Source organism: Lates calcarifer, linkage group LG9, assembly GCF_001640805.2.
Source record: "Lates calcarifer isolate ASB-BC8 linkage group LG9, TLL_Latcal_v3, whole genome shotgun sequence".
Classification (NCBI taxonomy): domain Eukaryota; kingdom Metazoa; phylum Chordata; class Actinopteri; family Centropomidae; genus Lates; species Lates calcarifer.
This window is the reverse complement of record NC_066841.1, coordinates 14,745,800-14,758,418: the sequence shown is the minus strand read 5'-3', so window position 1 is coordinate 14,758,418 and position 12,619 is coordinate 14,745,800. Positions and strand designations below refer to the sequence as shown.

The following is a 12,619-nucleotide window of genomic DNA, read 5'->3' as shown; positions in this document are numbered from 1 at the left end:
ATGTGTAAAATATCATTTAATCATTTAATTATTTTGGCATTGAGAAATGCTTTAATATCTTCCTGTTTAGACGGGACAGTACTTTAACTAGTACGTTAGTGTCTAAACTTCCTGCCTGTGGGGCATTTCTAGGAGAGTGCGTCCTCAGCACCAACTTGGCGTTCACCAACGATGAGGAGGAGGAGGCCAGAGGTAACCTGACAGTCTTCATCATCTCCTGCATCCTGCTGGTGCTGGGACTGGTGGCTGTCGTCTTCCTCATCAGACACTCCCGCTCCAAAAGGGCGCCCCCAGACATCCCCCCTCGTGGCTACGAGAAGCTGGGCTCTGGCGGGGGATACGGGGGCTACAGCTCTGCGTCTTACAGCGGCCGAGCCGGCTCCTCCTCCTCTGCTGGCGGTCGCTTCCAGGAGGCTCAGCTTGTCGACATCGGCGAACGCCGCTCGGGGATTAAAGATGACGACGACGACGACGATGATGAAGACGAGGACATTGTTTACATGGGCCAGGATGGCACCGTGTACAGGAAGTTCCGGTATGGACAACTAGGAGATGACAACGACGACGAGCTGGAGTACGATGATGAGAGCTACACGTTCCGGTGAAGTAGAATAATTTCTTCTGTAATATTTCTCCCTTCTCTTCTAGACTTTTCTCCCTCTCTTTCATTCCTTCCCTCCTCTGTGCTGTTTATCTGCCCCTGCCCCGAGGGATAGGCCCATTTATCCTTCACTGAATATGAGTTGAACCAAATGAGACATGAGAAGCTATTTATGAGTTGTATTTTGTATTCTGTTATCCATTCACAAAATGAAATGAACTGCAGAAAATTCCATGTCGTTTAGCAAACTTAAAGACTTTTAACATAATTAAGCTTGATTTTCTAGACTTTGTTTGGAGTATGATGACTTCCCACGAATAACATAATTTATTGTGGGCATTTACCAGTTTTGACAGTTTCATTAATCATATTACTCATCTCTTCGTTAATTGTTGTGTTGTTGGATTAGCATTTTAAATTTGATTAATCATGGTATTTCTTAAGCTTTTCTTTACTCCCATGTGTTTGCTGTCATTGAATTTAGATTTTAAAATGTGTTCAAATAAAGTCTTAGGGGGAAAAAAATAGAAGAGGAGAGAAATTTGTGTCAACACAAAGCAGACACAGACTGACTCCTCATTTAGCAGCAATGCAATTAAAGTTAAACAATGACTGAAAACAGTGTTCAGACTTAAGTCTGTTTTTATTGAATTACTAAGACAGTGATCCATAACTTCTTTGCACATCCTCAGTACACCATAGCAGAAGACTAATGGATAAGAGGACCATCAGTTATCTATGGGGGAGGGGGCATGCACTGATGCACACACATGCCTGTGAATACACACACACACACACACACACACACACACACACAAAGAAGATATTGTGCTTTATAGAGATCCCTTTCGTTATTTTTGTATGAGGTGTTTTTTCCTGTCGATCCAAGAGAAGCTGAAGAGATGATTCCCATTTTTTTTTTGTATGACAGACGGACTATAATCACGCACGCGCACACACATTTCCAGAACATGGCTAAAAGGACGTGCTCTCACATTGCACTGACAACTTGATGTTATATTTAACTTCCTTCCTCCTTGGTTTGACTCTATAAAGATAAAATATCTATTTTCCCAGTTTTAGAACAAAAGAGGTTTGGAGGTTTGGATTGCTGAAATGCAAAAGTTGGTCATTGTTTATGGCACAAGGTTTTTTTGGCCTCACCTTGTGCTTTTATTGTAGATTGCTGACGCACAAGTTGGCTCTTTCTCTGAAATACTGAGACTGTGTAACCAGTAAAGGGTGCTGTTATTGCTTCACTGCTTCTCATGCACACACAACTACAACACTATAGACTCTACAAAATGGTTTTGCACAGTGCACCGTCTGGTGTGTAATTGAATTTCCTACGCTACCCGTGAACGTTGATGCTACTCTGTAGGTGCTGCCAAGCATCACACTTGACTATCTAGTTCTTCTGGATTGCAGGTGTAAGGTACAGTAGATACTACAGCAGCCATAAAGAATGAGATCTGAGTGTCGACTATTGTAAGTTGTGTTTTCATATTAAACTCCCAAGGTCTAATTGACAAACACTGACACACACGCACACACACTAGCTTAACAAGCCTTTGCCTATGCTTTTCCAGCTTCAGCCATACAATACAACAGTGACTTCTGAACATTGAGGTGACGTATCCATTTAGGATGTTTGGGTTTAAGAGCTGCTGGCACCCGCTACATCTGGTCTGCTGGGAAGTCGAAAGAACAAAACAAAGACATTAAAGACTGGTGTGTTTATGTATGGGTGACAGACTGCTGACATGAAGCCATTTCTCTTCCATGTGTGAACTTAAATGTCTTAAGAGGACTTACTCTGTTCTGCCTGCCGCTGTTGGCTCGGGTCCCTGCAGAAAACTGTTCACTCTTGAATGAAAGGGAGGGGAAAAAAAAAGAAGAGGTTGTTAGAGCAGGATTTATTGCTGTAATGCATTGGTATGTTGTGAATTTGAAGACACGTGCATCTTAAAATTCAGTGCTCAATTAGTCAGCAAGAGCTTAGTGTGTAATTCTACAGCTTTGTTCCTTCATTTATTGTCAGTGTAATAGATCACTCTGCAATAAGGATGGGCTCATTTATTTTAATGTAATGATAAATGAGATGAAAGCGATATATTTTGCATCTTTAGCAACTTTCTTTTTTTTTTGCTGTCTCTTTTCTGTAATTGCAACCATAGCCAAATCCAATTGGTCCTCATCCAGAAGAGTTCCTGTGATCTAAAAGTGTGCCATCTGATAAATGAGCACTCCAGCCAAGGATAAAACTGAGACAGGGACCAGTGCCTCCGCAGAGGGCAGTAATGAGAGGTAGGAGAGTTGATGCTTACTTTGAGTTCTCCGCTGCTTCCTTCAGTTCCTTGTCAAGTCTGGAGGTGAGAGGTCAAACGACAAGTTGAATTTAAAGCCATTTAAAAAGACGACTCAGGCTTGGAGGAGGGGGTGGGCGCAGACTCACCTAATGATGCACTCTGGGATCTGGATGTATTCCATGGGGATGAGTTTCTGCAGCTCATCCAAGCTGTTCACATACTTTATCTTACTGCTGAACTTGGCGCTGGGGACAAGAGTAACATACAGGTTCCACGCATGCATCAAAACAAGCACAAGTGCAATGACAAGTACATGTTTGCATAAGCACACAGAAGTAAAACAGTAAGTTTACAGCAGTGTAAACTTTAACCTGATGATAGCACTGGATGAAAAGTTTAGGGATCACCAAAGTTACTGCATTTCAACTAAAAATGTTAGTCTCATGGTGTTAGAGAAAATGTCAGGGGATTGCCAGGGTCAGTAAAATCTGGCAATATCTAATATAGATTTGGAGATATTTCAGTCTGACCCAAAGTGGTATATTGACCCACAGACCAACTTTCCAATCCCTAGACCCATTGCATGAGTGTGGCAAGTAAAAATGGGATCATCTTTACCTGATGAAGGGCTTGGTAATGGCTAGAATGGTCCTGATAAACCATGATGGATGAAGGATAATGAAGGATTTCAAATTCTTCCTGAGCCTGAAGACAACAGGATATGTCACATTGTTAAGTGTGTTTACATGTCCGTGTTTTGAGAGCTGTACATTGCTTCTGTTACCCATCACAAAATCAGTATGATCACAACAGGTAAAAGTGAATGGGACAGACCTTCTATCAATCATCTGATAGCATTTCTTCAGCCAGCCAAGACCAGGCATTCTTCTGTGGGGCGTGGCTCCATTCAGGTACACGATCATGTAGTCCTCTGCCACCATCAGCTCCAGTGTGCTGATCACATAGCTGAAGACAGACACAAACACCATGCAGTGTGATATTTAAAAAATCAGTGACCCTCACTTCTATCTTCTATTTAGAAAAAAAAAGAAAAAGTGAATATGTTTTTTTTCCTCAAATAACATTCATGAGAGACAGAGAATGAAATTGTAATTAGACCCAAAAATAGTGCACTGGACTGTGTGCTCCTCTCATACTTTAATAAGCCAAAATTCAACAAGATAAAAATTCTACAGGCATGCTAACCCTGTGCTGGTGCTTTGAGCTAAATGCTAATGTCAGCATGATAACATGCACACTATGACAATGCTAACATGCTGATGTTTAACCTGTCAGAATGCTAACATTTGCTAATTAGCACTAAATAAAGCTGAGGCTGAAGGCAATGTCATCAGGTATTTGGTCAAAAATAATGTAGTGGATAATGGAGCTAGATGGAAAGTTAAGGGAAGGGGGATCAACAAAGTTATTACAATTCCTCCTGCGGGGAAGACTGCCAGCCCAAATCTGTTTTTCTTTCTAGCATCCAGATTGTATCCAGATTGATTTTAGAAAGTTTGGACATCAAAAAACTTATTTTTGCAAGTTGGACCTAAACGACAATTGGAGGTGATTTGAAATACGATTCCAGTTGGATCTCTACAGATGGGTCTCTGTCCAGATGCTCTGGTTGCTTCAAATTGCCTTTTGAGTGACAGGATGCACAACAATGACGTCACATCCAGAGTGACTGCGTAGTTACTGGTGCCTACGCCATTACAACAGCAACCCACACAGGTAGGGTGGTGGTGTCAAGGAACACAAATCCAACCTGATCACTTGCAAATAACAGTATTGAAAGTCTCTCCCAAAGATATGATTTGACAAATTTGATTTGCAGATTTGCAGTCAGAACAAATGAGGAGATGTTGGGAATCACCAAAGTCAATAGGATTCATTGTAGGGGGATCATAAATATCTGATATAGTGCATAGATCAATTCGGACAAATATACTGATATACTTCACATAAAATAAAAAAAATGTAAGATGTCAAATCTCTACCTTCTTGCCATATCACAGGAGAAAAACAACATGCCTCTTGCAAAATCTGTAACATTTTAGTTCCATTGCCATGTATTTCAATTGGCAAAAATCTAGATACCATAAGAAAAAAGTGTCACAATGTCTTTAACATTACGAGTGTCACAGTGCTGAAATGTATGAGCAAGATGCAGAACCAGTTTTAATTAGAATCTGAATGCCCACATTATGAGGGAATAGGAGATGAGTCTTGCCCTGTATTCGAAAAACTAGCAGCATTTCAAAAATCTCTTTCCTCTGATGTCAGCTACGAGAAACTGGTGCAAATATTGCTTCATGGATGAGCTGTTTTGCTTTGAATTTCACATTTTTCCCCCCTTCTCTGCATCAATCTCAGCAGCTCAATCAGACTTCTCCCTTTTTAAAATCCAATTCTCTGATTCAAACCAAAAGAAACTATCTCTTTCTCATTTCTCCCCCCACCCCCACCCCCTCCACCTTTTCTCCTTCTTCTCAATCAGCAGGGAACTTTGTCATTTTTCTGACAATATCCTCAGCTACCGTAGTCCTTCGAGTTTCCTCAATAACTCCTCCAACTTCAATGAGTTTAGGCTCAGTTGGACTCTCCTTTCCTCCTAATCCAATGTCCTTCTCCAGCTCACAAACCAACATCCACTCTGTTTCGTGACTATTGTGATCATCTCCCACCAACATAAAGCTGCATACTGTTCACCGCCCAGGACAGTTACTCCTCCTCGCAAGTATTCAGACCTCAAGCCATCTGGCATCAGAAACTGCAGACACTACCGTTCACCTCCTTTCATTTCTATCCAAAACTCTCAGATATGCCAGCTTACTCAATATCTTTCACAGAACAGCCTGTGGGATCCCAACCACACTGTCCAAGCATGAAATGCATCTGTGCCAGCACAACAGTGAAGACATCAGCATGGGAGGTCTCAGCAAACAAGCTAGATTATCACTTTATTTCTGTCACTTTATTTACAGAGGGGGGGAGGCTGATTAAAAACTTGGGCTGCATCCTTGCTTTTTGAACTACATTTTAAGAATAAAAAAGAAAAAAATGCATCTTCTGTGTGATATCTCTATATTTGCTTCACATAAATCAAACAAGAATGGACATAAGATGAACTCTCTAAGGTCATACAGTACTGCTTTGAGCTAAATTCAGTGTCAGCAGGCTAACATCCAAAAGTCATTAATCATCACTAAATGCAAAGTTCAGCTGAGACTAATGAGAATGTTGTTTGCAGGTATTTGGATGTTTGTACCATGAAGACTAAAGATAAAAAATGTCAACCTTATGATGCCGTTAGATGAAAACTCAAGGTATCACCAAAGTCATTGTTTGGATCCTCTGGGGACCATGACTGACAAAAATCCATTTTTAGCCACACAAGCAGTATGGCCTTAGGGATCAATATTTGATCTGATGTCACCGCTTTGGGTCACACTGAAATATTTCAACATCTACTCTGTGCACTTGAACAGACATTCATTGTCCACAGGGAATGAATCCTATTAACTTTGGTATCCCCTGACTTCATTCAACTATTGAATGGATTGCTATGACATTTGGTACAGACATTCATGTTCCCCGCAGGATAAACTGAAACTGCTTTTGTGACTTTTCATCTAGCACTTCATCTGGTCAAATTTTCAAGACCAAATACCTACACAATGACTGACATTCCCATTAACTCCACTGTGTTTAGTGGCAATTGATGTTGAACAAAGATAGTCAACATGATAAACATTTTATCTAACTTGGATATTCCTACTTGGATATTACTTTCATGGTTTTGGCCATACTACGTCTTGACCAAAGTGGTGAAAGGATCCAACACTAGCGGGGCTAAAAAGCTAATTAATAACATTACTGCGAGAGCAATAACTGTAACATTTCCTTAATTAAAAAACTGAATGAGTGACTGAATTAATGAGTGACTGAAAATTACAAAGTGGGCCAGGGTATGACACACTGAAAAAGTACATGACTGCTTAAAACTGCAGTGTAATACTCACAGGAAGAGGTTCTCCATTATTTCATGGTAGTCCTCTCTGTCACTGTCTGGCAGGAAACAGGCAGCAAACACTATGATGGCATTCACTCCGTTGCCATAGTAGCCTTGATAAAAACACAGAAAAATAAAAGGAGTAAGAGTCAAGTTGACCTTGTTCCATTGTCGGTGAGAGTTTAGCCTTAATTAGCATAGTTTTCACAATTTGGTTATTCTCTTATTTTCCTCTTTTTTGTTCTATTTATCTGCCAATCTGTGTCTCTTTTGTCTGACTGTCTCTCCGTCCTGTTTCCTCTCACTACTTTTCAGATTAATGTAATTTCCTTCTATTCACCAACCCATTCATCAGAAGATTTGGTGTCACTCAGACAGACGGTCTTTTATCTAAATGACAGAACTGGTGATATTGACTGTTCAGTGACAGATGTCTCTTGTTTCCACGGGACGGCTGTGTTTCACTTAAGCTCACAGCACAGAGGGACACAGTGGGAAGAAAATGCACTATCTGCTATGGTTTTGGGGTCCAATTTCCATCAGTAGTGGTAATATGGTCAGGATTTACTTAAGGCACAGGATTATCAGGGGGCGAGCCCTTGGCCCTTGGCTTTTAGTGAGCCCTGCAGAGAGAGAGGAGAGAAGAATGGGGCCCCTGCCTGTGAAACCAATATGTGTATGGCTTTAATATAAGACCCAGGTCTCTCAACAGTCTTAATGATGGGTGATAAATTACAGGAAAAAACAACATTAACTGTTTTAGCAAGGGTTTGGATACCATGAGCCTCCTCTTCAATGCCCCTTGACAAATATTCTTTAAGTCTTATAAGTTCTTCAGGAGGGAAAAACACAATTCTTCCAAAAGATATTCCCTTATTTGGGCACTTATTTAGCACTGAAAGTCTATTGATCAATTAGCCAATTGACAGAAAAGTAACAGGTGAATAATACAAAAATGTAAATGCCAAATAAATCTCTATTTAGCTTCTCCAGTGTGGGGATTTGTGGCTTTAATTTGTCTTATATGATACTAAACTGAATATTTCCAGGTTTTAGACTGTTAACAAGATAAAAAAAAAGAAGATAGCCCTGATATTTTGATGGTAGTGTTGAGTACTAACATACCTAATATGTCAAACCTGTAGGTAAGTGTTCCACTGTGTTGAGATCTGGTGACTGCAAATGTTACAACATATGATTCACACCATTTTCATACTGAAACCATTCAGTGACCCCTCATGCCCTCTGCCCTCTGTGGAAGCATGGATTTTCCTGTAATTTGTCACCTGTCTGCATGCTTGTAGTGAGTGGTTTTGGTCAGCGACTGTCACCCTCCACTAAACACGCAGGGTATGTTATTGTCAAGTGGCACTTTACCAGTTTTCAACCTCAACCCTCTTGTTCTAATGCTCAGTGGACATATGAAAAAAAGAACCTAAAAATTTCCACAGTTTGTTAGTGATGGCACTGGGTGATGTGAAACTCAGCAGCTTCAACTACAGCCTGTATTTCCTCATGTTTGGCTGGCTTGAGTTCAAGGTTAAGTTGAGGTATTTCCAAAATGATTAACATCATTCTGCCAACTGGTCTTCCTGCTCAAACACAATAGGTGATTGTGATCAGTACACCGGAGATTTGGACTTTTATAATATTCTGTTGAAAGGTAAAACTGAAAACAGGAAATTGTTTAAATTGTTCAAACAAAAAGACCAACCTTACTTTTCCTGAATACATGCTGTTAGTTTTGGACATTTTTCAGTTTGGTTGCTTATCTCTATTTGTCCTTGTGCCAGCAGTGCTGACATGTGGCAGAATTTACAATGAATACTGGTTATTGTAGGAAGACTACTAAAGAAGAAAGTCTTTCTTAAAGCAGGACCCATAGTGCAACAGTTTTTGGTAGTTGTAATTGTTCCTTCTGTCTATGTTGGCCATTAAGAGATCCCACTCTAATGTGATTCCAGTGTAAATGATGGTTGAAGTTCAGGTGAATGTAATATGAGGCTTCAGCAGTCTGAGTTAATCAAATCAAGAGGGCATAGGTTTGGTGTCAGAATTTGGGGGCGGGAGGACACAATAAAGTCAGAGGTTGTTCAAAAAAAGAAAAAAAGCAGTTTCCTGCATTTAAAAAATACTAAAAAACATTGTAATGAAATTGGTTATCATGCATTCCTTAAGGTAGTATACCAAAAATAACATATAATGCACACTAATCCTACTACTTATAAGATAAATAATGTACTGATGTCATATTAAAATGTTTGACAAAAAAATATATTTCTATTGTCAACAATGAACCTAAACCATTTTGATCAACTCAGACTGTTTCCCACTGAATGACAGCCTTTAAAAAGTGTGTATAACAGTGACATTTTATGTTATGAAGGTGAATTAGCTCTCTGATAGTCACCTCCATGGGAAATGACTCTCATGTAGGGCTCAATGATCTTCATGTTGATGCGATGCTCCTGCTCCCCAATGATGACCGTCCTCCATAGCTTGCCATCCTGGCGCTCCTCCTCAGCGCTGTATGTCGGGATTGGATCATAAGGCTCACTTGTCCCGCTCCTGCTGGCTGCATTCGGGTCTGATGTGGGAAAAAAGACCAAATACTTTTTATTGATCTTTTTCACAGCAGGCATTTTGACTCAGCATAGAAAGAAAAAGCACAGGTATCGCTAATAACACTCCTGATGGCTCCGTTATGCAGCATGAACAATACAAGGACCATGAATAACCCACCTTCCCAGTCCATTTCGTGGTCCGTGTAGTCGAGGTAGTCCCCCTCATCTGGAGTGTCAAGATCATCAACATTAATGTCAAGGTCATCTGGCGTCTCCCCCAAATCATCCTCGCTCTGGTCCAGTGACAGGCTGATACGGGGGGCAGATAGCTTTTTTCTCTGGGTGGCACCTCCTTGTAGGGGAAGAGAGGTAGGAGGGACTACAGGAAAAAAACAGTACATAAACACAATTATTCACTAGGGCCACTTGAGATTTAAAAAACTTTTTTTTTTTATATCTCTTTGGAATGTTGGTTTGCCTTGAATCTGAGCATTGGTTTATTCAGTCTCACCTGGTCTGCCTTCGCCCCCCTCAGAGTTCATTTTACTCTCTGATGCCAGGTCCATCCCCAGGAGGACCTGTGAGGAGATAATTACAGTTATTACATGGACTCTTATGACATAACAACAAACCTGGAGCGTAACCAGTTATATAATCCATCACCCGTGACTCTTCTACATCTAGTGATTTGCAGACAAGAGCATTAATCTGATTTTAGTGTGAGGTAGACCTGTTGTTAAATTCAATTTGCAACTTAGCCAAATTTAAAAACTACCAGTGGTAGATAAATTTGATGTACTTTATACTTATACTCCTCTATAATTGCTACTTATAATTTCACTACAGCTATTTAAAATCTTTAGTTACTAGTTACTTTTCAGATTAAGATTCTGTGCCCAAAACGAATGATGAAACAATAACACAGCAGAGAAATGTTGCTTATATGTTCATACATTGGGGGGGGGGGGGTCTTTGGGCTGTAAGAGAAAGCTTAGAGAACTTTGTTGCTGTGAGGCTGTGTAGGTATCAATGTATATGCTGGCCAATGAGAAACAAGAAGCTGCAGCTCAGAAATGCATATACATAAATAATGCATATAAATACTAGGTTTGAGGTCATTTAGAAACAGTGTGTCCATTACATAGCTTGTCCACCAGAGAGCACTGGTTTTTTTATTGTAAAATGTCCCACTTAATGGATCCATATCGAGATTGTTGTTTATATTATGTATTAACGTTTATCAAAATTAGCCAGTATACCTATATCAGATTTTTACTCCCAAATATTGCCTCAAAAATCCTGCATGGCCAGTCTATAGTACAAAGCATAAGTAGTACTAGAAGCCCCAAATACCAGCATGTGTTAAAACACGGTGTGTTGGTTTTACTTGTATCAACAGCTACATCATTATCACAGAGCAGAGGGAGTAAATGAGTAGGGGGAGAAAGGAGGGGGAGGGGATAAGGGAAATGAGAAAGATTTTGAGGTTAAAGGTCGTCTTCCATCCCCCCCACCCCCCCATGAATAATCCTTCCATTTTAAACTGGGGGAGGGGGAGGATGCTGACAGGGATGGTGGGGTGGGGGGGCTAGTTACATCATGTCAAGCTCCTTCCCCTTCCCCTCCTTGCTGCACTTTTTTTTTTCCCAGTGCTGATTCAAATCGAATGACTGCACGCTTGCCCGAACACAGATTGGGCAGAGATGCAAATTCACAGTGAGTCACGTGTGCTCATTCGCATGAAAAAGAAACATCCTTGTTCCTCCTCGGTACATTCAGCCTGGAACGAGGAAAATATGATTGCATTAGCAGATGCAACAGAAGGAGGGGGAAAAAAGCCGAATGGCTGATCCCTGTACAGTAGAAATGACTGTCATGCTGACAATTCACAGAAATATGTAATGTATGTGCAGACGTACGCACAGATAATAAGCACACCCTGACACACACACCCCTACCACTGCAGAATAATAACATCAGCATCATCTGTTACAAGCATCCACCATGGAGGAGGCTGCTGCTGCTTCAGATCCACTTCCCCAGCACAGCACAGGACCACAGTGCTGATGACAGCAGCCCCTCCCTCCCTCCCTCCCTCTCTCTTCCTGTCTGCTGGCTGTGAGGAGGAGAGAAAAAAGGAACATATCCCTCTTTCTCCTCTTTTTATCTTCACATAATAAAAACCATCTACTCACCGCTGCCGGGGCTCAGGAATGTGTGTCCTCCCTGGGTCTCAGAGCATGGATGTGCTTCCAAGTTTTCCCCCTGCCTATTTCCTGTTCCCAGCCTCTTCGGTGGAGATGCTCAGCTTACAAACACCTCACAGCTTCCACCATTTTGTGGTCACATGATCTGGGCCACTACCAAATAAGGGCGATCACCTGCTTACAACAGCCTTCTCTGCACAGCAGCTTCCTCAGGCAGAGCTACTGAATGGGGATATAGGAGGGTGTGCTCGTGTGTCATTATTTTCCTTGACTGGAGGGGATAAACTCTGTGTGTATGTGTAGGCGCCGCTGTGTTATTACAACCCGCGAGGAGTGTGGGACTGCTGTTTAATGCCTGACAGTAGATTTGTGAGCCTGGCTGCTGCAGCTACAGGATTTTTTTTATTAACCCTCGGGGTTAAAAAAAAAAAAAAAAAAAAAAAAAAAAAAGAGCAATAACAATCAGAACATTGCTAGCTTCATGTGCTGATAATATTCACACACTTTACAACATGCTGGCAAGAAAATAGTAACCGATCCAAAGCAAATATCTGATGCTTACCCTTCGACTGCTTATAAAGCAACTTCAAATGTGTCCCTTTATATGCTGCATTAGCACTGAACTTTTCAACCCTTAAACAAGCAAACTGTAACCACAAAGCAGATAAAATCAATAGTACCTAGACAGTCTCTGCTTCCGTGTGGAAACACGGGCATTGTTCTCCCTGCAGGTCTAACCTCGCTGAATGCCTCTTTTCACTTACCACTGTTAAGTCCCAACAGTTAAGACAGGAAGACAGACACCAGCCTGCCTGGACCTTTGCACATTATTGACCATTGTTTAGTACAAAGGTTGTTACCACAGCGTGGCCACGCCTGAAGCACAGAGTAGAGGTGTCCAAAAACAGACTTTATCATAC

General features: G+C 41.1%; 2 protein-coding genes across 5 annotated transcripts in view; one reads left to right on the top strand and one right to left on the bottom strand.

The window, feature by feature from the left end:
• The window catches only part of LOC108874103 (proprotein convertase subtilisin/kexin type 5-like), a 28,802-nt gene extending 27,698 nt beyond the window's left edge, over positions 1-1,104 (top strand). The window contains 1 exon segment of the mRNA XM_018662506.2: positions 133-1,104. Within this exon segment, the coding sequence (XP_018518022.1) occupies positions 133-605 (473 nt within the window). The 3' untranslated portion in view covers positions 606-1,104.
• A 121-nt stretch (positions 1,105-1,225) lies between these two features.
• On the bottom strand, positions 1,226-12,542 carry prune2 (prune homolog 2 with BCH domain). 4 transcript variants are annotated; one of them, XM_018662502.2, is made up of 12 exons: positions 12,464-12,501; positions 11,688-11,921; positions 10,004-10,070; positions 9,671-9,871; positions 9,339-9,515; positions 6,939-7,041; positions 3,745-3,876; positions 3,529-3,615; positions 3,057-3,155; positions 2,929-2,967; positions 2,417-2,467; positions 1,226-2,292 (listed from the first exon to the last, which is right to left on the bottom strand). In XM_018662502.2, exons 3-12 carry the CDS (start codon positions 10,056-10,058, stop codon positions 2,259-2,261), a joined length of 978 nt encoding a protein of 325 aa, XP_018518018.1. In that variant the 5' UTR covers positions 10,059-10,070; positions 11,688-11,921; positions 12,464-12,501; the 3' UTR covers positions 1,226-2,258. The 4 variants fall into 4 exon arrangements, with proteins under 4 accessions (XP_018518018.1, XP_050928897.1, XP_018518019.1 ...); XM_051072940.1 differs by lacking the exon at positions 12,464-12,501 and adding an exon at positions 12,380-12,394; XM_018662503.2 differs by lacking the exon at positions 11,688-11,921 and having other exon boundaries at positions 12,464-12,542.
• Positions 12,543-12,619: the final 77 nt, after the last annotated feature.